Raw genomic sequence first — 23470 nt, 5'->3', positions numbered from 1 at the left:
ATTAGTGATAGAGGTGAAGGGAGTTGAGTTACTGTTGGGCAGATGGAACTTCCTCCGTCAGTACAAAGGGTAACGTAAGCATCACATTATGTCCAGCTCATCTGGATGCCATGATCTGCCCCAACCCATGTTTCCCTCCACCAAGCTTCAATAATTCAATCAACTATCCTCTTTAATTTATGATTACCGTTTGAGTGACTGGCTAGCCTTGCTATCACACCATGCATATGAACACAAGTGAAACGTTGGGCCTCCTGTAGGCCCAAAACCTACTTCTTTTATAAGGAAAGTTAGGCCTCACCAAAGTTTATGTTCGCCTAATTTAATCAGTTTGCATTTCAAATTTTGGTCCAAGTACCTAGTAAATTCTTGTACTTTTAAAGTTTTCGTCAATTTAATCTCTTAACTTTAAAATTGATTAATTTAGTCCCTTTGTTTTGAGAGCCGACGTAATTAACATGGGGATGTAAAAAAGAAAAAAGCATAAACCCCCTTTTTTTCTGGAGAAGTGATTAACATCAGATTTTGAGGAAAAACGTATCGGTTCTAATTACATAACTTTATTATTACACAAAGGGACAGAGCTTAAAAGATAATATTCAAGTCTCAGAATTAGATGAATAGGAAAGGGTTGCATACGCTAGAAAAAAAAAAAAACTAAATAACCCTAAGGTCTATTGCAAAAAGTAGAGATTAAGAAATAAAATGGACATAAACAAGAACTGAAAGTAGATATCAGAACAAACAAGGTCTAACAGTATGTTGGAAGAGTTGATCCCAAGTGCGAACAAACCATACTAGAATACTCCTTCAAAGACAAGACAAGAGGCTCATTTTCTGTTAAGACAGTATTTATAAGCTATGTCTACGCATGTTTTAGACAATTAAAGCGGTCAGGTGAAGGCAGGTCTAAGCATGCCGTGAGCATCAATAAGATTGGTAAATGTACATCAAGCTCATGGAAAGTTAATGGCATTAAGAAAATTAAGGTGAGGGGACAGAGATGTAGAACATTCTAAGAAGCTCTTTATTGCTGACAATGCCATCTACCTGAGATCTCATGTTCGTTCTCAGCAAACAATTGTAGATGGTTCATTGATATGATCTAACATTACTTTGTGAGGTTTCTAATACAATTGAAATGGAAACCTAATGAACATGTCCCACTAGAAAAGGTAACACAATCGGAGGTTGAACTCAAGAACCAAACAACTTATGCAGTTGCAGTGATGTACTGGATTGCCTGCTGGCATATACCGGTCATTGTTGCTTCAGGACCATAAACCTATGAGAAAAGCACCAAAACAGGAATACAACTATCAGCAAAATTTTGTTTTGGGGAGCAATTTTCTTCGATTCATTGTTTCTTATTTAAATATACAGTATTAAGATTTAGAGTAATCATCATTTACATGTTGTGGTTTATATATAGTTCTATAATATATACCTCAATAGGGATACCAATTTCCTCTCCAAGTGCCCGCATTTTTGCAAGACCCCTCTGGTAATTTGGACCTCCTCTCCTCACATATATGTGCATCTGCGCGGCTTTAAGCTTTGGTTCCTATATATATTTGCATATCCAGTTATTCATAAGAAATTAACAAGGACAAGAAGTAAAGCAAACGCCACTATAGTTGAGCTTACCTTCTCCTTCAAGGCTCGAATTATGCCATTAAATGTAGCACCCACATCAGTAAAGTTAGCTATTCCTCCACCAATTACAAGAGCCCTTTTGTGACCATCAGGGTCTGCAGTTGCACACTGTAGAGGAATAATGAAATTATTTGTACTGCCTAAATCAAATACTTAAACCAGTTTGAAAATGTGTGTGAGTGAGCACTGAAACTGTGCCCATAATGCTTATTAATGCACAGCTATTTTTCTCTCTGGAATTACTTGGCAAATGTTTCATAGGATCTTCAACAAAAATTAAAGACAGCACTAGTTGGTCATGTACAATACCAAGGCTTCTACTCTAATAACATTTTAATGAGAATTGAGAGCCAGAGTCCTTACATCAATTACTACTCTGGCATATTGCAACACTTCCTCTTCATTGGGTGCTCCACTATATTCTGCATAGTTCCCAAGCTCAGATGCAAAGCCAAGATCTCCAACCTGATAGGGTAATAAACTGTACTTAAAAGTAAATTCAAAGAGCATGACTCAAAATTACAGGGTTTTTGTCCTATAAAGAAAACCCTGAGAGTGGAAAAAAGAGAACCAACTGTATCAGCATAGATGACACTTGCGCCTCCTCCAGCTACCATTGTCCAAATGCGTCCCTTAGGGTTCAACACTGTAAATTTCAAAGATGCACTTGTCTGCAAGAATTTTTTTTCTAAAGTTAATACCATATTTGTGGATGAAGCTAGTAAATGAAATGCAATGTAGTTTACCCTTTTTTAATCCAAGAAGAGTTCCTAGGTTGTAAAATGGATAGTTAACCATTCATGGAAAATGAATTGAACATTCAGGTGTACTTAAAGACAACATGTATGATGTGGTGACCAATAAAAAAATTCTCTTATCTGCCTCAATATTTCTTCTTAAAAAAATGATAAAAGAAAACTCATATACAGCTTAAGTTTCCCCTGCAACTGGGTGATTATCTAGTCAAAAGAAGATTTCGGATACAAGGCCAACCATTTATCAAATCTAGCATACCTTCTCATCTAGCCCATGAATATATCTTTCAGTTGCACTCATTACTCTTCCGAATGGCATTGGAAATTCAATACTACCCCACCTGTAGAAAAATAAAATGGCATCAGATGATGTTCATCCCTACTAAAATTGCATTGAAAAGATAAATAAAACAGATACTAAATAAAAGGGGATATACTTCTTGAAGTTCTTGAAAGTGGCAGTGTCATCCAGCTCCCCTCTCATATCCAAAGGATAAGGCTTTCCATCAACAAGAGTGAAAGGGTTCATCTCAAGGAAAGTGAAGTCAAGATCTGACATTTTGAAACTTGAAAAAGTTAATGACAAGTTCCAAAAGTTAATGTGAATAATCTTAGATTCGACACAGATACATGACAAACCTTGAAATAGAGCAAAAATCACTTTGACAAACTCCTCAATTTCTCCTTTGACCTATGATAAAACAACATACATTGTGACAAAGATTATTGTATGCATATATATTAATTTTCTGATGTATTCGGCAAATCCATCAAATGAACTTGTCTGTTGGAAGATGAAGGAATGTGCTCAAGTTATGAAAAGGAAAATCTAATTCTAATTAAACTGCTGACATAAAAATTCTAGTGAAACTACAATCAAGATTTAAGAAGCAAAAACAGGTCACGAAATAATTAACTATTGGGAAATATTACCTCCAAGGGAAGGGTTGCAACAAGTGGAGCACAAGTTTCTGATGTGAAAGATGACCCGGTTGGGACAAATATGGTCTTGACCTATATAAAGTTTAACACCATCTTAGTTATGGAACTATAACGCAAGATAACACAAGAAACAAAGGTGAACTGACAAGGAGTGTTAGTTATCTAAGAGTACCTTGTCCCAGTTCTCTTCAATTTCAATTCCTCCACACTCTGAGAAGCTAATGCTGCAACCAAGTCGGTCAGAGACAATGTTAAGGTAGAACTCTTCATTGTGAGGAATGAAAGGTTCAACGATGAATGTTGTAACAGGTCCTTTACATCCACCCATTTCTACCTGTAAGTCGTGAGAGGTAAACATAACGCCGAACTCTCAACCTTATTAATGTCAAATAAAGGCTGTAAAAGAGGAACAAAAATAGAAAGTGAACCTCTTTGCCAAGGCGCTCATTCACAAAAGCAATAACTTGAGCGAAATCCAGATTTAAGCCAACCAAACCACTCTTTCCACGCTTTCCGAACAACATGTCAGGTTTAACAACCAGTTTCTGCGACGAAAGCCATGGCTCCTTCTCTACTAGCTCATTAAAATCAGTCGACTCCGTAACCTGAAATCAGCAACGGGACCAAACAAATCATTGAAATAATCATTAACCAACGAATCATGGAGGATCAACATCTTAAATTCATGTTCATATTTCGATCTAGAAAGATTTTTTTTCATAAAACAAAGAGAAACAAAAGGAGTGACAAATTAAAGCAAACAAAAGTAGATCCACAAATTCCAAATCCAGACAGGGAAATGCTGATGCTCATTGAACCGAAAATCGAGATCTAGAAGGAGAAATTTGAACTGACTTGCGCAGATTTGATTGGCAATTCTTTGCCGCAAAGCCTCTTGAAATGCTCCTTCAACAATCTCTTGGAATCGTACTCTCTGATCTTCTTGCGTGCCATTTTTTTTTCTTTATCTGGAAAATTGCATCCAAATCAAAACTTTCGAAACAAATTAGAGAAACCTTCTTGATTCAGATCTAAACAAAATCTAATAAAAATGTGGAGAAAAATGGGAAATAAGTACCGTTGAAAGACCAGCGAAGTGGATGGTTGTCCAAATACGAGGCAGGCTGAGGTGGTTGGAGCTACTACCAATGAAACTTGAAAATGTGTTATGTCACCTTATATTTCTTTGGCGTATTTATAGCTGTGAATTTGGGTTTTTTTTCTTATATAATTTGTCAAACTTTGATTCCTAAAAAAGAGAAAAATATATAGAATATCGAAAGTAATGCTATTTTGTCTTAATTGTTCAGAAATCATATTCACACCTAATAAATTATATATTTATGACTATTTATTCACAATATTACTTTTTGGGAGTATTAATATTTCAAAACATTTAGCAGATCATTTCCAAATTAGTAATTAATCCGCGGGAACTTATTGGAGATGGACACATGCGGGTACCTAACCGCTCCAGACCAACGCTTCAACTGGTACAACAACAAAAGTAATAAACTAACCAAAAACTGGTTTCGGAAGTTTTTTGGTGAATGAGATTCAGTGGATCTCCGGCTGATTGAATGGACAAGATCAAGTGCAGTTAATCACCGTTGATTTCTCTGTAGTACGACATTTCTCAAGGCCAAGGAGGCTGCTGCTCCAGTCCAAATGTAAGAACTTTAGATGGACAGTTAGGTTGAAACACTGGCTGCTCACATTATCAAAATTGTTGTTATTCACATTTTACATGTTTAGTGCTTGAAAATTTTATTTTCATTTTTCAAAATCTTTAAATCTTTTTTTATTTTTTATTATTTAGTAGTAGTATTTTACATGTTGATTTTAATATTATAAATATAGTAAAACGGATTGAATGTGTCAAATTAGTCAAACTTCCAAAAAAAGTTTAATTAGTAAAAATTTATGGAAAAAAAAAAAAGAAGAGAGATACTTGTTTACGTACCCTTAGCTTTTGACATTTTTCTATAAAAACTCCAAGTTGATCTGCTATCATTTTGACCAATGTAAATTAACATTATTCTATATAAACTTTAATTTGAATTTCTAACTTGTTTAGACTAAAGTCCAACTATATATATTTAATTAGTATTAAATTAATGCTCAAATATTGCACAAAAATCAACTACTGCTTATGGCCGAGGCAAAAAGAAAAGAAAAAAATAAATAACAATTGCTTACTATGAAAACTCTCATCGTATAAATGTATATCCTTTTATTATTATTATTATTATTATTATTATTATTATTACATTGGACATGTCGTTGGTAGACTTTTTCTTTCTTGCATATATATATACATATATACATGGCTTGTGAATTATGAGTTGGTTGCAGTACCATCTTTAGGTAGTAGAGATGACAAGCTGCCTAAGTTGGTTAATTAACTTTCCTTTTACTGCGCAATAGAGAGCTGCCTAATTCCCTAAGAATAGGTTTGGCCAGAAAAGATTGGATACAAAGGACACTTGGCCAAATATTAAACAAGGCAAAATTAATTAGTGCAAGTAACGAAATAGTCAAACCTAATCAATTTGGTATTTAATATAATTAAATCATGAATTGTATGAATTGACTCGTTATTTCTACTTATTACTTGAATAAATATATTCTTTTTCGAAGTTGATTAAATTTAAATTTATAGGAACTTGTCTATTCTAAATTTAAACCCCATTACTTGGAGGCATATGGCTTACTCTATCAAGGACCTGGATTCAAATCCCATTTTATTTTTGTTTTTGTTAGGGAATGAAGAATTTATTGAGAAGGGAATATGTATATCACTTTCTGTCATATAAATGTGGGCATGCAAACATCATGCACAGAAAATTAGCTATAAACAGAATAGCCAAAACAAATTCATTTTCAGATCGGACAACCAAAATGATCGCTGAAAACAATCAATCTGCCATGTTCTTTTATTGTTTATTTTTTTAAAAAAAAAAAATGGGATTTGGAACCTCACCAACCCTTAGTCAAGAATGAAGATAAAAGAGTATTGTTTAACCCATGATGAAGCCAAAACCCCCAGTCAACACTGGGCAGCTGCTCTCTCTCTGGTTGACTTGGTTTTGCAAGTTGCTTGGTAAATCTTTGCCAAGAAACGGAAAAGAAACACCCTGCGTTCCACGGAGCCATAAATAAACAAAATATTCAATGAGGCTTTAGATAGCACACACCACAAGTCACGAGTCATTGCCAACCCCGTGCAGCATGGCACATTTTAAAGTCTTTGCTTTCGAAAATTATTTTTGGGTTTCATGGGCAGAAAGTATTGACCTTTGTTTGTTTTCATGCCCCTTTAATTTCTTTCTTTCATTCAACGGACTGTATTTCTAAGTTTGGAGAGTTGAGAATTACATATGATCAAAAAGTCTTTTTTGTACTCCCTAGTGTTTTTGGTATTACTATTCCTCAAATGGCCGAGTCAATGTTCAGCATATATAGTTGGGTTGGGTTGGGTTGGGATGAAATACGCTTTGTTTCCGTTTGTTAAGAATATTTATTTAAGATATTAGCAACAGATGCAGGCCCTTTTTTCCTAGGTGGTATAGTTTTCGTAGACCCATTTAGCCAACGTCACCAATCAGGGCACATTGTCACTTTGCTCGGGCGGTGACAAAGAGGGCCATTTCTGTTAGAGCATGTTTGGTAAGAGGAATATCTAAGCTATTTTTTTTTATTTTTAAGACATTTTGGTTCTTTTATTTGGTTAAAAAATCATTTAAGTAATAGTCATTTCATAAAAATAGTTATTTTTCAAAATCTTTCAAAATTATGAAATAACTAATACCATCCTCTCCCATGATATTAGTTATTTCATGATTTAAAAATAAATTCAAAAAATAATAAAAACGAAAATGAATATTAAAATTATTTTAATTTTAAAATAAAATAAATAATTGATCATAATAATATTTAAATTAAATAAAATTTAATATTTTAAAATCAAATAATTAAATTATAAATAAAATATTAATATTTAAGATCAATTATTAATATTTAAATAAATTATAAATTTTAATATTTTAAAAATAAATAAAATAAAATAAAAATTAATCATAATAATATTTAAAGTAAATAAATATTAATATTTAAATTATTAATTATTAATATTTTAATTAAATTATAGATTATTAATATTTTAAAAAATCTAATATAAATAAATAATCATATAAATAATAAAAAGATTTTTATCTTTTTATTTTCTATTCTTTTCTTATTTTAAAATTATTATTATCAACCAAATACTACAATAAGTCGTAATAATTATTATTGTCATATTTTCTTTACCGTACTAAATAAAGTAATAATTATTTTATTCTATTTCTACCTCATTTTATTTTTACATAATAATTATTCTATTTCGTTTCTGTCTATTTTACCAACCAAACATAACCTTACGTGTTGAAAATATCCCAAAGTTAAATTTCAGGGGCAATTTCCAACGGGACCAATCCAAGTACAGCGCGTCTTTTATTTCTTTGGGGCACTTACGTTTACTGACGGTGTTTTCTTGTAGCATTTAAGGCCTCGCACTGGCTATTTATTTGCTTACTACTCGAACACCGTCAGCAGTAACTTTCAATTTCATCCTTCTTAATTATAACATCTTTATGACTTATTTATTTGATTTCATGGAACCCTTCTCGTCTGTGCCGACGGAACAACATACGTATCTCATGCGGCAGGAGAGAGATTAAAGAAATGAACTCATTCTAAATTTATTATATACTATTTATTATCAGTAAGTCGTAACGTCTAGGGTGTTTCAATTATTATATACTTACACTATGCAAGTAGAGCAATGTGGACAGTTGGAATTTAAGTGAAGAATGTTGTATATCTACCATGTCCTAAATAGCTTCTATACAAATTCAATCATATATTGATCTAACTGAGCTACCTTGGACTGGACTCTGTAGATTCCGGTTCAACAATAATTAGAAAGAAGACACCTGATTTTAGTGATCTTCCTGCCATGCTATCTGATAGAATGTAGTGGCGGCCCAATTCCAATCCCAACACCAGCAAAGCAATCTGTCTTCTACCTCCATTTTCGATAACACTCCGGGACAGACCTTGACAATGAAAAGTCTTTGAATTTAATTATTAAAGCAAAGATGCCATAGCACGGAACGTGCATCAGTCCTACTCCCAGGTACCTGTTCAGGCCATGTTTGCAACACAGATGGTAAGCGCACCCGCACCACATGCTAATCAGTTTCACCACAACTTACCGGCTACACATCAAAATAATTAAAATATATATATCTTTGATAATTTATTAAATTAATTATTTTGTCTTTCATTAATTGTCTTTTTATTAAATTATAATATTGACTCATTTTTATTTATTTATTTTCTAAGATTAATCCAAATCCTTACTAAAATAAATATTGATTTGAATAAATATTGACTATCATGATTCACAAACTTGATCATCACGTTACTTATTAATATAAGTTAAGCATATAATCAAATTAATCTAAACTATTAGTTTGATTATAAATTTGTTTTCATAAAAAGATCTTTTTCACATTTGTTGGTATTATTATTAGTTAGTTACATATCACAATGCTCAAAATAAAAAAAGAATAAACTTTCCAAAGATACATTAAATGCTTCTCTTCCTGGACCTAAATGAACTTTAATTTAGTTTAATCATTAATAAATGTAAGTAATTATCTATACAATATGTTTTATACTAAAAATCATTTATTATTACTTATTTACAGCAGAATTATTTTTATTACTAAAAAAATAGAATTTTCATGTAAATATTATAATATTTAAGTATTAAATCATTGTGCAGCACTGAACTAAAAATGCATGTGCTTTAGGTTTCAGTGATATGTTAGCAACAAAGGGTGGCTGCAAATAACTTTAGGATGACACAAGCCTCAAATAAAGCCTTTCACTTCTAATAATTTCGGAAACAAACTGATGCCTACTAAAATCCTTTTTGGAAATATCAAGGGCCCAAAATTTCTAAATGTTCATTAATTCAGCCATTCAAAGAATTGCCTTCAATTGGTTTCTTAAATTTCTAAAACAAAAGTTTTGTAATATGTGTGTGTATGTGTGTGTGTGTGTGTGTGTGTATGCGCTCTTCCTAAAAAACCATAACCACAAAGATATCTCATAAAAGATTAAAAGTGTACCATAAGGGAGCATATGTGGATGACAAGTCAAGAAATGGATATGGCCACCTGCAAACAGAGAGGTGTCACCATATGAGAATAAAGCCTTTTGAAAAAGAGAGAGAGAGAGAGCTAGGCAATAAAACAAAATATTTGAACTAGTAGGTACAACTGTAAGATGTAAATATAACTTTACCAAAGATTAACACAAGCATGGATGATCCATTGGAAAACAACAAATGTGCCAGTCCATAAAACAAAATATGCAAACCGGAACAAAGGGAACCGCTGCAAGGAAAAGATTAGTTTATATCTGCAATTTTTGGGAAGGTACAGCAAATGAAATGCCACTGGGACTATCAAAAAAATAAACTTACCATGCAATTCAAAATTGTGTCACCGAGTAGGAAAACAGCATTGATTGAGTGCATACAGACAATCAGCTGCAGTTGAAAGGGTGGACATAAATCCCAGATAAAAGATGTCGTATAAATAACAGAGGAGCAATTCAACTGGTCTTAAATGATAATCCAAATGGCAACAGGTCAAAACACAGCAAAGTCTTTCCACCTTTTATAGCCCAAGTTACTTCATAGTAAAACAAAAAGATTGAGGCACTACTACCACATAAGTCATGTGATGGCAATTGCTCATAAGTGGCAGAATATAATGACATCTAACCAAATATTTTGACAAAATTTTAAGTTACACTCTCACAAGGGTTTGAGACAATCAACAAACAAAAGCTTCATTCATGGATTTCTGTGCTCATATTTAGAACACAAATAAAGGTTGCAGTTCATAGTTTCAGTGTTGGTTTACTAGCCCACCATGCACACATGCACACATGCACACAAAAGAAGAAGAAAGTATGAATGAGATTAAGAAGTTGACAGCACTAGCCACAAAGCTCTTTGATCACCTTCCCAAGTTTACACTGCATTGTGGTGAAGAAATTTAGGCACAATGGTAAACTTCAAAATGCAATGCACTGCTAAGACAATCTGTGTTACAAAATATTTTTCAACTTAAAAGAAAATAAGATAGATAACACAGTTAATAGAGCACAGGGGTTTGATCATACATACAGCAAAATCAATTCCAACTAAAAACAGAAGAAAAACCAGGAGAATAAATTTTGTAGCCTCATACTTACAAAATTCAGACCGTAATCTTTGGATGTTAGGAATGGAAAAAGAATGAGCCAAAATACAGAATCAGTAAGCATTACTGCACCTGCACAAGTCTATTGGGAGGCACCAAAAGAATAAAAAATCAGGTCAAAGGCAGTTATAGTGTGATCTAAATAATCAGGATAAAATCAACAGCAGATAGCACTAGAATCCCAGAAGAGCATCATTCAAGGTAAAACAGAAATCATACAGTCAATTCATCCAGGATCTGCACAATCAAGGCCACATAATCTATAGGCCCACCATAATAGCCCCATCTATGCATCTAGGCTTTTAAACATACTTCCTTCACTTCACTATATAATAATTACTTCATGTTCCCTTGAACAAAGTTCACAAGACTTTCTGTTCCAGTACTGATAGTCATCTTTCTTTCTTCGAGATATATTTTACTAGTTACATCCCAGATTTTGCTAAAGAAACAGAAGTAGAAAGAAAATAACAAAGTAATGACCAGTGGAAGACAAAACAGAGAGCAGGAGTCAGATAAGTAAAATGTAGAAGTTGACCTATGGAAGCGGATTTTAGGAGAAAACTTACCTGATAAATAATTTGAAAGGCATAAATCCATGCACCTGCTTTGGGAGGATGATAAGGTGCTTCATGGGTATCCAAATGTTTCAACTGGTTGCTCGCATCTGCAGTTTCCCCAAGAGTGGGAGGTATGTAGGTGCCTTGCTCAGAATCTGAACTTACCTGATCAGCCTTATCACCACCAACCTTTCCCCAGTGTTTGCAACATCCATATATGGAGATAGCAGATCCAACCTACAATTGTGGTTGAGAATATCAACAAGTTATGACATAAGGCAATCCCAGTAATTTGAAACAGAGGGAGCAGCATACTTCAAAAAAAAAAAAAAAGATGACAAAAATCGTACAAGAGACATACCCCAAAGTAGATTGTGACCAAAGTAAATGTCCACCTGTTAGGGAAAACAAACAAATCTGTTATAACAAAATACAAACCAAACATTAAGACCATTGGAAATCTGGTCACAAAGATAGCATCTTGATTAACAATAAATCACCTTAAACTATTTTTTACTTATTTTTTTAATCTTTCTCATATGTACGAAACTTGAAACTTTCATGCAATCAAGCAGTTAATTTCAAGCTGTTTTAACCTCTTAACGGAGAACTCTCTTTACAAAAATAGAAAAAACATAGCATTATCATGCATAGGTTAAAACCATGCTTACTTATAATATAAGGCACTACATATTTAGTTATTTTAAGCATGCTGAAATCACAATGGCTTTTGGAACTAACCTAAAAATAACTAAGTCGGAACATTTTTAGACAAATATCATCTCGCACATCCACAATGGTAAAACTAGAAGCAATGCAGAGTATGTAAAGTGGGAACGATATGATGCACAGACAAACCATCATCAAGTTGTAGGAGAGTCTGTTCAATGTCAAGTGCATGATTCAAGTAATCACCTTAAATACAACCAAGTTTACTTTCTATTGAAATATATGGTAAAAAACATAAAATAAATAAGAAAGCTGCAGAGATATATCACTCACTGTGTATAAAAGTAAAATATGCCACCTCCATCAATGACAACATTGGCCATGAGCAATGCCAAAAGCATGATGAAAGCAAATACTCTAAAACTAAGCAGCCAAGCAGGGTGAATGGATTTAAGACATGTATTCCAAGCTTCATTCTCGCATAAAAACCCTGGTGCTTCCTTCTGATTTTCTCTCTCCTGATGTTCTGATCTCTTCCGACCTTCAAATTTCCAAATTATAATTGCTGACACAACCATAGAGGTTAAGATGAATAGTGCACAGAGTAAGAACCTCCAGTTCAACCAGTAACTTAAGGTGGCAGTATCGGCAGTCATGACGGGCTGCCAGGTATGTGTTGAGGATCCTGTTAAGAAACTCAAGAAATTACTCCTACTTGCTCCACTGGTTATCATAATTTCTTCTTTGTATTCCAATGCACAATGTTCAGATGACAAATGCAAGTCTCTCTACCCAAAAATTCAACTTAACTAACTACCAACATAAACGTTCAGAAAGGGTAATTCTTAAAATCAGATAAAAATTGAAAACCAAACAGCTGAAGGCAAAGAATTAATTTTCAGCGACCAATAGAATAATTTATTCAACAAGAAAAAATAACAAAGAAGTTCTTTTTCTTTTAAAAAAATGGGGTGTACTATTTGATTGTTAGAACACTTCTTCCATTGGATCAAAATGGGGGGAAAAATCAGAAGAATATATTTAAAAAGAAATAAAAGAATTAAGAAGCCGAATCCTCAAAGTCAGTCACATATATATGGTCATTGGGCTAATGTTTATAGAATTTTTCAGGGAAACACCGGAAAGCAAACGCAAAGGAAGGAATACTGGATAACCAAACATCATGACTAAACATAAATTTAGAACGAAAAAAAAAAAACAGAGATTCCTTACTTTAGATGGGTTCTTCCCGTAAAGATATGATCACATTAAAAATGGGACAAAAATATGGAAGAGAGAAGGGTCGATATCGATGAAAAAGAAAGATGGGTTTTAAGGCGCTCACAGTTAACGAATAAGAATGCTGAGGATCTTACTGAACAGGAGACTCCACGTTGAAAACAGAATATGCTTTGCTTCTTCTTTGTATCGTAGTTTTCCTTTTCATAGCAAGAAAAAAAAAAACACACGAAAGCAAAGTGCAGTGCAGTTTACCTTTGTCTCGAGGGAATTAGTTAATGAGGCGGGGCAGAGAGCAAGGTAGGCAGGGGACTTTATTGTCTTTCCCTCTGATTTCTTCAATCTCTAGAGAGAATGGCTTGGCCTTTAAGGCTTTTTGGTCATCAGTTAGTAAGATGGACACATTTTTAAACAGAAGTTTCCCTGTTTTTTCATTTAGAAAACAGGTGTTGGGTTTGTTTGGAGGGTGGGATGGACTTGGTGGGATGGGGACAAAGGAGGCGATTTGTAGAAGAAAAAACCAATCAATTTTCGTTAGGCTTAGGGTAGTTGAATACGAGAGTGAAAGCCAGGACTTGTCGACTACAAAGATATCTAAAAAACATGACACGTTTCCTAACTGGGCAACTACCAGCCACAAGAAATAAATAGTAGAAAATTTAGTTGTTATTAGTAGATATAATAATATAAATATCCAAGAATACTAAATTTTCCTTTTCTTCTTTTTTTTTTTTTTCACAGGAGAAAATGATAAACGAAATTTGTGCTAAGCGGAGGCCAGCCATTCCCTTCAATTCTACATTTCTGCATGGATATGTCCATTTTCTCATTATGGAAAACCTAGTAAAAGTTAAATATATGCTTCAAAGAATATATTACGATTTATAAGAATTTAAGGACCCAAATATTCATATATTTACGTATGTACATGTTACATTTAAAGCTACAGCTGTACAATATGAAAAGCTTGGCGGGTTGCGAGAAGATGAAGAGGATGACACAGACGTTTCCATTGCCATTTAGAGCAAGAAAAGAAGACAACAATATAACATAATCATACATCTCATTCTACCCAGCTTGTGATGGTGAAAACAAATAAATAGGTGACTAGAGAAATTGCAGCCCAGCAGAATGACCCTTCATTTTGATTCCCGTCTAAGCCTTTCTGCTATCTTGTCGACAGGTAATGACCCTAGCGGGATAGATGAATCCACCTCTTCAACATCATAATATTCATCATTAATGATGTCATCATCACTGTAAATCTCATTTTCACCACCAAAATCCTCACTGTAAGAACCAGCTTCCGACTCTGCCATGGAACTACCAGAACCATCTTCACTGGACAAGACTAATGCTTCACAGGAATGCTCTGTGACTAGAGAAATGCCTTCGAATTCCTCCACCTTCTCCAGAAGAGCATCAGGACCAAGAGCAATCTCATCCAGCAACAATGCCTTGTTTGACTCGATCGCATTATTCCAAAGGGTCATCATTTTTGGGCTTGATATACCATTTTTGATGTCCGGTGTATGACAATCGTCAGAAGACTTGGCTGCAGTGCACCAAATAAACCTCATTAAAAACCAACAAAGCTGTATTGTTGACCAAAAAATTTCAAAAGCTGTAGCACAATGGATCAAAACTGCACAATCAAGCAAATTACTAAGGGAAACTAGAAAAAATGGTGGCCGCTAGTGAGAACCACCTGTCTACACAATACTATTAACCCTCTCCACATGGTAAAAGCTAACTATGTCTACATCAATCTCAAAATTCAAGAAGAAGAAAATGAAGGGAAAAAGGAAGAAAAAAAAAAAACAAATGGACAACATATGGAGCAAGGACAGTAGACAGCAAACTTTCAAGGAAACCCCCGTCCTTGCCACATCTAATATGCATCATTACAGATTTTCCTCCTTAGTAGGTTGTACTTGTTGCCTTTACCCAAAATCCAAACAAAATGCCCGGTTAGATAATTTTGTCCCAAATAACTGTCTACTTAACTGGAATGCCAGTAGTGTTATGCTTCCCTGACACATAATGGCCAACAGAATCTTCCTTGAATTTGTTTGAAACACATAAATGCTAAAACAGCTAAGAATAATGGGCATCAACCATTCTTTACAACTGTAAATTTACCATTCATGACACTGTTTGTGGTAGGCCCTACATGTAAGCCTATGATATATCCCACCTCAGCATTATCTAGAAGCCACAATTACAAAGTTTCATCTGAATATCTTGATCCTAGCACCAAGTAACCAATATAATCTCTTAGGAATTTGTAACAATCACAACAATTATCTGGGTCAAAATCCTTACCATCTCCATCTTACAATATATAGAAATATATTGTATGATAACTTACTGGACCAAATATTAAAAGTTTTTATCACCACACTATGCACTCCCAATTGCACTCTAAATTATTCTTTTGAAAGAAAACTAATAAAAATGTATCCTAATACTCTCTCTAATGCATACCTGAATCATCTAAACCACTTGAAATGCCAGATTTAGAAGGAAGTAAGGTTGAAGGAGCTTCTGGGTACATTGACTTCCAATCCTGTCCCCTCCACATCAAAATTTGTTCATCATCAAAAGATAATAGCACACAAGGAGCCAATTCCTGCCGAAAAAGAAGAAGAAGAAAGGTTAGAGGACAAAGAGACTAGCCACAATTACCAGGGCAACTCATAAAGAAATTAGTAAAATGACCAACAAACAGTATAACAGATATTATTGTGGAGATCTGGACTTGTATCTTCTCTGTATATTTGGTGCTCAACAAAGTACCAGATATAAGAGGAACATTCTCAAAGGCTCTCAAAACTGGCTTCACCTGAGCTAAATACTCTAGGAGGGCTCCACTAATTTTAGCCTGGCTGCCTTATAGGAGCATATATTCAGTAAAATTCAACCAAAATAAGAGATCTCAACTCTTTAATGCCTTAAATCCTTTTAAGCAAACTTCCAGTTCAAAAGCTTTGTGGCTTACATCAAAAGATATGGTAAAAAAAAAAAAAACAATAAATCACATCCCCTAAGCAACCTGTTCCGAAGATTCAATCAGAACATTACAAGGAGAAATTAATTCATCACTGAAATCAGAGATTCAACTATCCTGCAAGAAAGTAAATAGTTGTGGTTTCATAAGTGTGGGAAACAGAAAACTGTGAGAATGCTCATCCCCTCAAGTTTTCCTAAAGAAACTCTGGAGAATTATGAGAATGGTCATCCCCTCAAGTTCTCCCAACAGATCTCTGGATCTGTACCAATTGAACACTACATCAACTAGCAAACCAGGTCCCTCATTCAGGCATGCCGTTGAATAAACCACAAAACTTTATATCCAGCCCCAAGCTGTGTTCTTGCCTAATTCAGGACTAATACAAATCAGCTTCAAAGATAATATCCTTGTAAGAATAAAAAAGAGCCAATGACAAACATCAAAATTCATCTTTTCATACTAGCTAGATGAAATACTTCAATTAAGCTTTATTATTTAATTCAAAGATGTAATAGAATATAGATCAACATTTTATCAGTCCCTCAGCTAGCATTATCATTATATATAGTCTTTTATGACAAGGTCAAATCTACTAGGATCAACTCAAGATCCCTGATAAGGGCCATGTTTGCATGACACCAATGTTAAACTACTGCCAGATTAATTATTCTTGGAATATTTCATTTTGTATTAGATTATTTTGGTTAATTAACCTTGATGAGTCTCTAACAATTTCTAGTCAATTTAGGCATTAAAATCAAGAAACACTGTATGACCTAAGGAATAGCAAAAAAATGTTTAGAGACCTTGAGCTTAGCCCCTATTTTCTTGTAGTCACTTGCATGCATCCCTTTGCAGTCAATCTTCACCAAAGGACTTCCTTCGAAAGCATCTCTAACATCTTTCACCAGGGAAGCATATACACCATTTTTTGCTGCAACATAAACAAAGATAATAATTACTTCTGGAAGAGGCAAATGCATACTAGTAAAATCCCCCCATGAAAACCAATTAATAAATCTACAAGATTGCCAGTAATGCATCCCAAAATGAGTAATTGTTGATTTACCTAGTTTACATATAGGCAGAAGAGATTTCCCTTTCTTCCGCAACACATCAGTTTCAGCTTTTGTCAATCCTTCTGGAGCTTCTTGGATAAGTTTTGGATAGACTGGAGCAGCTGGTTTCCAAAGCATCACTGGGTACTGTGGACGAGTACGGTAGTTATAGTTTCGGCCCCGGAAAAGATAAACAACACCACCAACTCGATGAATGATTTTTCCCCCAGTTTTTTCCTGACATTAAGAATATACTTGAGAAAAAAAAGAAATAAGAGGTTTGCCTATTTTCTTGAGTAAGACATGTCCATTCAAAATACATAAAGCCTAGATATTTTTTGGGAAAAGAGGACACAAGGGGTTAAAAAAATATTGCACTTAAAAATTATGGTCATATACAAACATTGGATGCCAGCTTACTTCCAGAAGAATTTTGTTGAAGTAGATACCAAATCAAGGATAGAAAGAGAAACAGTAACCATTTTAATTGGTTACCAGAACATGCTTTCTCTTTTCACAGCACAAATTAGTGAAAACATCTTGTATCTAGATTCTCAAAGGAGAGAGCATGGGGAATGTATCCTCTAAAATCACAGAAAAGGAGATAAATTCAACTTTCAAACCAATTCATAAGGGGCCTTGCACTATAAGCAACTAATGTTTTCTAAACAAGTTTGCAAGAAATAATATCTCCACCCAATTCACAACCTGAAGGAAAATGATTTGAGATTGAAGAAGAAAAAGAATAAAAACTTATTACTACTTCATAATGCTAAAATATTACTACTGCTGTGCTACGCAAAAACAAAGCAATACTGTACTACGCATAAATTGTCTATATAGATTATACAAAGAAACCACCAGACATGGCACCTGAGTAATTGCAGAAGAAAATTTTCCTCCAACAATAATACAGCGACAGATGAAAACCGGCTTAGTTCCCATCATATTACCAAAATTAAGCCGACCGTAAATATAAACCCAAAGGCGAAGCTACATTGTTAGCAAAACACAATTCTGCAGGAACATAAACAATTCAAAAGGTTCAAAGCAAAAGAGCATTAAAACAAAAGTACCTCAATATGGCGACAAACATTATCCATGTCCACGGTGGGAACTCCTTTGCACTTAATTTTGCAAACACGACGCCGTTTCCAATGCGTGTGTATCAAGTCCAACATGTTATGCGTCAATCCATCCCTCCCTAAGACCACCAAATCCAAATTGATTAAATATTAATCCCTTGATTAAAACAACTTTTTAACACTCTAATTCAAAAACTCACCGAGGTTAACTTGACGATTATCGGATAATAGAGGTTTAACAAGCATCTTAATCTCCCATTTCTTCAACGACTCTCCCAATATCTCCTCTCTCGTTTTCCCTTCCTTCGGATATTTGCCGTATGGAAACGGCCCTGGCATTTCCACGTATTTCACGCCCTTTTTATCGGGAGGAGGAGGGTTAAACGAATCAAAAAGAGGAATCTTCTTCTTCGACTTTATCAACGGAGCCTTGCCTGTCCAAGGCCGCGGCATTGTCGGCGGCGCGAACGGCAAAAAAGCCGGCTCTCGAATGGCTATCGGTTCGGCCTTCGGCGTCTCGGAGTAACTGAACTGGAATTCGAAAGGAGCGCCAGGGAGCTGATAGGATACGCCGTTTTCGCCGATGACGACGCATCGATCACCGTCCGATGAGATGACTCCCTTTTTGACTGGCTTGCGGTAGTTGGAACGGCGGTGAGGGAGGGAGATGGCGGGGTTGGATTGGGGAAGGGTCCTTTGGGGATTTCGTTTGCGGGGGGGAGGGTATTTGGGAATGGGGAAGGGAGGGGAGGGGGAAGGAGTGGGTGAAGTGGCGTCGTTTTGTGGTGGGTTTGATGGAAGTGAAGAGAAGAGGTTGAGGCCTGGGAGCGAGGCTAGAATTGGCATTGAGAAAATGTTGAATTTGGATTGGTTTGTTTCAGTCTCAGTGGCTTACAATTCGCAATTCAAGAGAGCGGATGGATAATCCCTTCTGGTTCTTCGGTTTCAAAGTGGAGGAAGGAGAGTGAGACTGTGAGAGAGCCAAAAACCTGCATGATATTTTTTTCATTTTTACTGGAGCCCACCAAACGACCACGTTTCATACGCCTGTTTAATTTGGCGCCGTTTCGCTGTTTTGTGCTGTTACTGTTTCCCTTCGCCGTAAATATGTAAGTGAAGGATTTACTCCCATTTTATTGAAATGGGATTGTTATGAAAGTAATTGTTAGTATTAAATTATTAGAAAAAAATTAGAGTGTTAAGTATATATATTTATATGATAAAATGTTAATTAAAATTTTGAAAAGATAATATTGTAGTATTTAATTTATAAATATTTTATTAAAAATGCAACGTTAATTTTTGAAATTACTTTTATTTATTAAAATGTAAATTTAATACACTTGCATGTTTTTTAAGATAAATTTTTAAGTTTTCAAATTTTATACACTAAATTATTAATGGCATGTTTATTTCACAAAATAAAATAGACCAAAAATAAATTAATTATGTCATGAAAATAAAATAAGATAAAAATAATTATAATGTAGTTTAATTTATGAAATAGAATTAACATTTTTACATATTCCAATGTTCGAATAAAAAAATATTACTTTGGAATAACAAAAAATTAAATAATAAAAAGATAAAAAGACTCTATAATATAATAATGCTTGTGCTTTTTCTTACGTCTATTATCAAATATTAGTTTTAGACTATGAATAGCATATTATCGCTAATGCTAAAAAAACTGCCTTTCAAAAAACCCCCTTATAAGATAAGTTCATCTAAAGAACTAAATGTATTTAATAGGACATCTAATTGGTTAGAAATTGAATTTTCAACATTAAGATATTAATTTTTGAAGAGGGTAAGTATAGATTATATAAAATATATTGAAAAAAAGTTACACTTCTTTATAGTATGCATAATATTTAAATAAGTCTCTAAATTATTTTAAAAAAAAATCAGAGAGTGAAATTGTCTTTTAGAGAAAAACTCTCACTTAGAGAAAGTGAAGAAGTTAAAATAGAAAAAAAAAAAAAAAAAAAAGGAAGAGAAGGAAAGTTTTTATACCAAAAGCAAAACTACGTTTAAGGCTCCAAAAAAATGTAAAATTTTGGTGAATTCGATTGTAGCCTGTCCCTTGACCCAGACCTTGCTATAAGTGTTGGAGATAATCTCATAAATTATTTTTACAAGAAGAGGTTTATTTTTAAATAATTATTACTCACATGAAATAATAGTCGAACTACAATACTAATATTTTTGTGTAAATTTGATAAAAATATAAATAAATAAAGATTCTCTAACGATGGAATTTCAAAAAGGCTATAAGTGATAGCTTTATGAAATATTTTATGTGATAGACTTTTCTTAAATTTTATCATAAGTATTGGAGTTTTCAAGAAATATTTCAATATCAAAGATTTTTTGTTTATTTTGAGAAAATAAAAAAAAATTAAATATTGAATTTAATAAGGCTAAAAGATAACAAGTATTTAATAGGTACAATTAAATGGACGTTGTGAGGGTACTAATATTTTCTTTACACGTAACTGTAGTCTCAAATCTAAATCTGTCTTGTAGGCAAAAATCTATTCTTTTTAATGAACTTAAGTCAAGCTTAGGACCTTATTAGGAAAAATAAATTCACGTAAGCGGTCAATCGCATCTAAATAAAAAAGATTGATGATGACTCTTCTCTAAGTCAAACTGTTAAGTTTTAGGACTCACACTATAACAACTTGGCAACTCCACCAGGGAATTCAAGAGTCGAGCCTATAACTAATTATTTTTTGTTTTAAGACTTAATTCATGATAGTTTAAATTTATTTTTCTTATTATTTTGTTCACATTCCTTATACATAATTTGTTTTTTTACACGTTATACTTGCATGTATAAGCCTTCAACCCAAGCTTTGTCCGTTTTAAGATGAAGTAGAGTACACTGCTCTCATAATTTGATAATCTTTGTATAAGCACTTGAAATACTTCCACTCAAATTAAACATTTTTCGTTGGTAGCCTATAATAGGTGAGGATTGGGGTGCCTTACTGTTCTATAGTGGATGACAATAAAAACAATTTAAGAACTTTTAGCTTTGTGTCTAATCTAAACTTAGCATATACTAAACCTTATGGAGTCAACCTTAAGTAAAGCCCTCCTTCCATGTCACATAGAAAACACCCAAAGATAGGTACATATGATTTTGGTATAATATGTTGTTTTGTGTTAACTTATGTAATTTTTATCTTTTTACAATCATGCACTTGCATCATGCATCCATCACATAGGGATATTTGCTATGTGACATATGACAAAAGAAAGTCTCCCTTCATTATTTATCATTGTGTGGCAAATATCCAAAATATATTTATAATATGCATTTACATAACCAAGATTTTTTATGAGTATACATATGCACAATAACATGAAAAGCATCGTAATTCATATTTATGGTAAAAAAGATCCTCAAGATAGCTCAACCACCAAAACCACTTGCTCGTCGCCCATATAATACTCGGTTACAAACCAAGATTATGAAAAACGAACATGCTATGTGAATGGACCAAATGGAGAAGGTTCAAGAGGAGATGAAAGAGCAATTGGCTAAAGTGACAGAGTTGATTATGAACATTAGCAAAGGGAACATAGTGGTTGAAGAACCTTCCTACCAAGCCAACCAACAGACCTCAAGCAATAATGATTCCATGTACCAATCGTTACTATCTCAAAAACAACACCAATACCCCATACCACTTGTGGGAAGACATCTTTATTATGGCAAGCAATCATCGATGCTGGGAGCCACCATTGGAGTAAATCCCACTAATTCTATTATAGTTCCAGATTTGAATGATCCAAGAGGATACTTGAGAGAAGAGAACGAGAGTAAGGGAAACAATGAGAGAAAAAAAAAAAGAAAACAATAAAAAAATTACTTATGTTAAATAAAATATTATGACTTAATTTTTTTGGATTTTTTCACTTCAAAGTTATGAGTTTTTTCTAATTGTTAATGAAAGAATCCTAAATAATTTGTTTCCTTCTTTTAATATTTTTTTCATTATTATGTGTCTTTTTTTATTTTTTTTAAGTTGATAAACGTTTAATAAAAACTATTTTTATTATTCTTTAATTAAATTAGATTATAAAATTTTTTTAATTATTGAGAATAATTATAATTTTTTATATTTATAAAATAATTATGAACTAATGTTAATAAAAAAATCAACGCAATTTAAATAAAAAATTAAAGTGTACTTTAGAGATGTATTGCGTTTTTTTTTTTTACCTACACAATTTCTCCAGATGAGTTCCATCAAAACTCCATCCAACGGATCCCATACCCGCAAGAGCATCACTACTCATGAACCCGCACCACACTGCCACTTGCCAAAACCCAACCCTAATTATAAATCCCCTATAAAATCGCCCATTATTTCTGACTTCACTTCCCAATCCCTCTGGCCCTCGCCGCGCCACCCAAAACCCGCAACCATGCAGATCTTCGTGAAAACCCTAACGGGTAAGACCATAACCTTGGAGGTCGAATCCTCCGACACCATCGACAACGTCAAGGCCAAGATCCAAGACAAGGAAGGCATCCCTCCGGACCAACAACGTCTCATCTTCGCCGGCAAGCAGCTTGAAGACGGCCGTACCCTAGCCGACTATAACATTCAGAAGGAGTCCACCCTCCATCTGGTCCTCCGCCTCCGCGGTGGCGCCAAGAAGAGAAAGAAGAAGACTTACACCAAGCCCAAGAAGATCAAGCACAAGAAGAAGAAGGTGAAGCTCGCTGTGCTTCAGTTTTACAAGGTGGATGATTCTGGAAAAGTCCAGAGGTTGAGGAAAGAGTGCCCTAATGCTGAGTGTGGTGCCGGCACTTTCATGGCCAATCATTTCGATAGGCATTACTGTGGGAAGTGTGGCTTGACCTATGTTTACCAGAAAGCTGGTGGTGATTAGCTTTTTTGTCTGGGTTTTAATGGTATTATTTTGAGGTTTTATATTTGATGTTTTGGTTTTAGTTTAATGGCACTTATTTGTTGAATTTAGTACTTTTGGAATAGATGGTAATTGTTGGATTTTGAAATTTTGGTTGGTTAATTAGATATTTGATATATGTCGATTTTAAGTTAAAGTGGTTTATGTGGTTTCTTCATGTTGTTTCTTTGATTATGCTTCCAATTCTTTGTGTGTTTGGAATGGTGATTGTAATG

The 23470-nt window shown here is 34.0% G+C and overlaps 4 protein-coding genes across 7 annotated transcripts; 1 reads left to right on the top strand and 3 right to left on the bottom strand.

Annotated features, from left to right (window-relative positions):
- Positions 899–4536, bottom strand: LOC18609504 (ATP-citrate synthase alpha chain protein 1). The gene is made up of 13 exons (XM_007044642.2): positions 4432–4536; positions 4209–4321; positions 3782–3958; positions 3526–3687; positions 3345–3425; positions 3051–3102; positions 2849–2963; positions 2671–2752; positions 2232–2327; positions 2020–2121; positions 1648–1764; positions 1448–1564; positions 899–1285 (listed from the first exon to the last, which is right to left on the bottom strand). The coding sequence occupies exons 2-13, from the start codon at positions 4305–4307 to the stop codon at positions 1214–1216; spliced, it is 1272 nt and encodes a 423-aa protein (XP_007044704.1). The 5' UTR covers positions 4308–4321; positions 4432–4536; the 3' UTR covers positions 899–1213.
- LOC18609503 lies at positions 8091–13657 on the bottom strand. Of its 4 annotated transcripts, none has more exons than XM_018116462.1 (9): positions 13284–13657; positions 12241–12592; positions 11600–11633; positions 11248–11475; positions 10671–10760; positions 9892–9957; positions 9711–9802; positions 9536–9583; positions 8091–8536 (listed from the first exon to the last, which is right to left on the bottom strand). In XM_018116462.1, exons 2-9 carry the CDS (start codon positions 12561–12563, stop codon positions 8419–8421), a joined length of 999 nt encoding a protein of 332 aa, XP_017971951.1. In that variant the 5' UTR covers positions 12564–12592; positions 13284–13657; the 3' UTR covers positions 8091–8418. The 4 variants fall into 4 exon arrangements, with proteins under 4 accessions (XP_017971951.1, XP_007044703.2, XP_007044702.2 ...); XM_007044641.2 differs by having other exon boundaries at positions 13253–13656; XM_007044640.2 differs by having other exon boundaries at positions 13402–13656.
- On the bottom strand, positions 13991–19148 carry LOC18609502 (CRS2-associated factor 2, chloroplastic). Its single transcript, XM_007044639.2, has 6 exons — positions 18503–19148; positions 18294–18421; positions 17229–17454; positions 16966–17093; positions 15634–15778; positions 13991–14701 (listed from the first exon to the last, which is right to left on the bottom strand). The coding sequence occupies exons 1-6, from the start codon at positions 19146–19148 to the stop codon at positions 14286–14288; spliced, it is 1689 nt and encodes a 562-aa protein (XP_007044701.2). The 3' UTR covers positions 13991–14285.
- Positions 22686–23412, top strand: LOC18609501 (ubiquitin-40S ribosomal protein S27a). Its single transcript, XM_018114468.1, has one exon. The coding sequence runs from the start codon at positions 22746–22748 to the stop codon at positions 23214–23216; it is 471 nt and encodes a 156-aa protein (XP_017969957.1). The 5' UTR covers positions 22686–22745; the 3' UTR covers positions 23217–23412.

Source organism: Theobroma cacao, chromosome 2 (assembly GCF_000208745.1).
Source record: "Theobroma cacao cultivar B97-61/B2 chromosome 2, Criollo_cocoa_genome_V2, whole genome shotgun sequence".
NCBI classification, from domain to species: Eukaryota; Viridiplantae; Streptophyta; class Magnoliopsida; order Malvales; family Malvaceae; genus Theobroma; species Theobroma cacao.
Note: the sequence above shows the minus strand (reverse complement) of the source record. Positions and strands in the feature narration are given on the sequence as shown.

What these genes read in the sequence shown, in the direction of transcription:
- LOC18609504 (XM_007044642.2), bottom strand. Translation starts at nt 4,307, where the DNA reads ATGGCACGCAAGAAGATCAGAGAGTACGATTCCAAGAGATTGTTGAAG. An exon ending in TTGAAGAGAACTGGGACAAG is followed by an intron (nt 3,426 to 3,525) that starts GTACTCTTAGAT and finishes AACTTTATATAG; the next exon opens with GTCAAGACCATATTTGTCCC. An exon ending in TTCGAGCCTTGAAGGAGAAG is followed by an intron (nt 1,565 to 1,647) that starts GTAAGCTCAACT and finishes AAATATATATAG; the next exon opens with GAACCAAAGCTTAAAGCCGC.
- LOC18609503 (XM_018116462.1), bottom strand. Translation starts at nt 12,563, where the DNA reads ATGACTGCCGATACTGCCACCTTAAGTTACTGGTTGAACTGGAGGTTC. An exon ending in TGGTCACAATCTACTTTGGG is followed by an intron (nt 11,476 to 11,599) that starts GTATGTCTCTTG and finishes CCACAATTGTAG; the next exon opens with GTTGGATCTGCTATCTCCAT. An exon ending in CCTTTCAAATTATTTATCAG is followed by an intron (nt 10,761 to 11,247) that starts GTAAGTTTTCTC and finishes GCCTCCCAATAG; the next exon opens with ACTTGTGCAGGTGCAGTAAT.
- LOC18609502 (XM_007044639.2), bottom strand. Translation starts at nt 19,148, where the DNA reads ATGCCAATTCTAGCCTCGCTCCCAGGCCTCAACCTCTTCTCTTCACTT. An exon ending in ATGTTTGTCGCCATATTGAG is followed by an intron (nt 17,455 to 18,293) that starts GTACTTTTGTTT and finishes TCTTAATGTCAG; the next exon opens with GAAAAAACTGGGGGAAAAAT. An exon ending in AAATAGGGGCTAAGCTCAAG is followed by an intron (nt 15,779 to 16,965) that starts GTCTCTAAACAT and finishes CTTTTTCGGCAG; the next exon opens with GAATTGGCTCCTTGTGTGCT.
- LOC18609501 (XM_018114468.1), top strand. Translation starts at nt 22,746, where the DNA reads ATGCAGATCTTCGTGAAAACCCTAACGGGTAAGACCATAACCTTGGAG.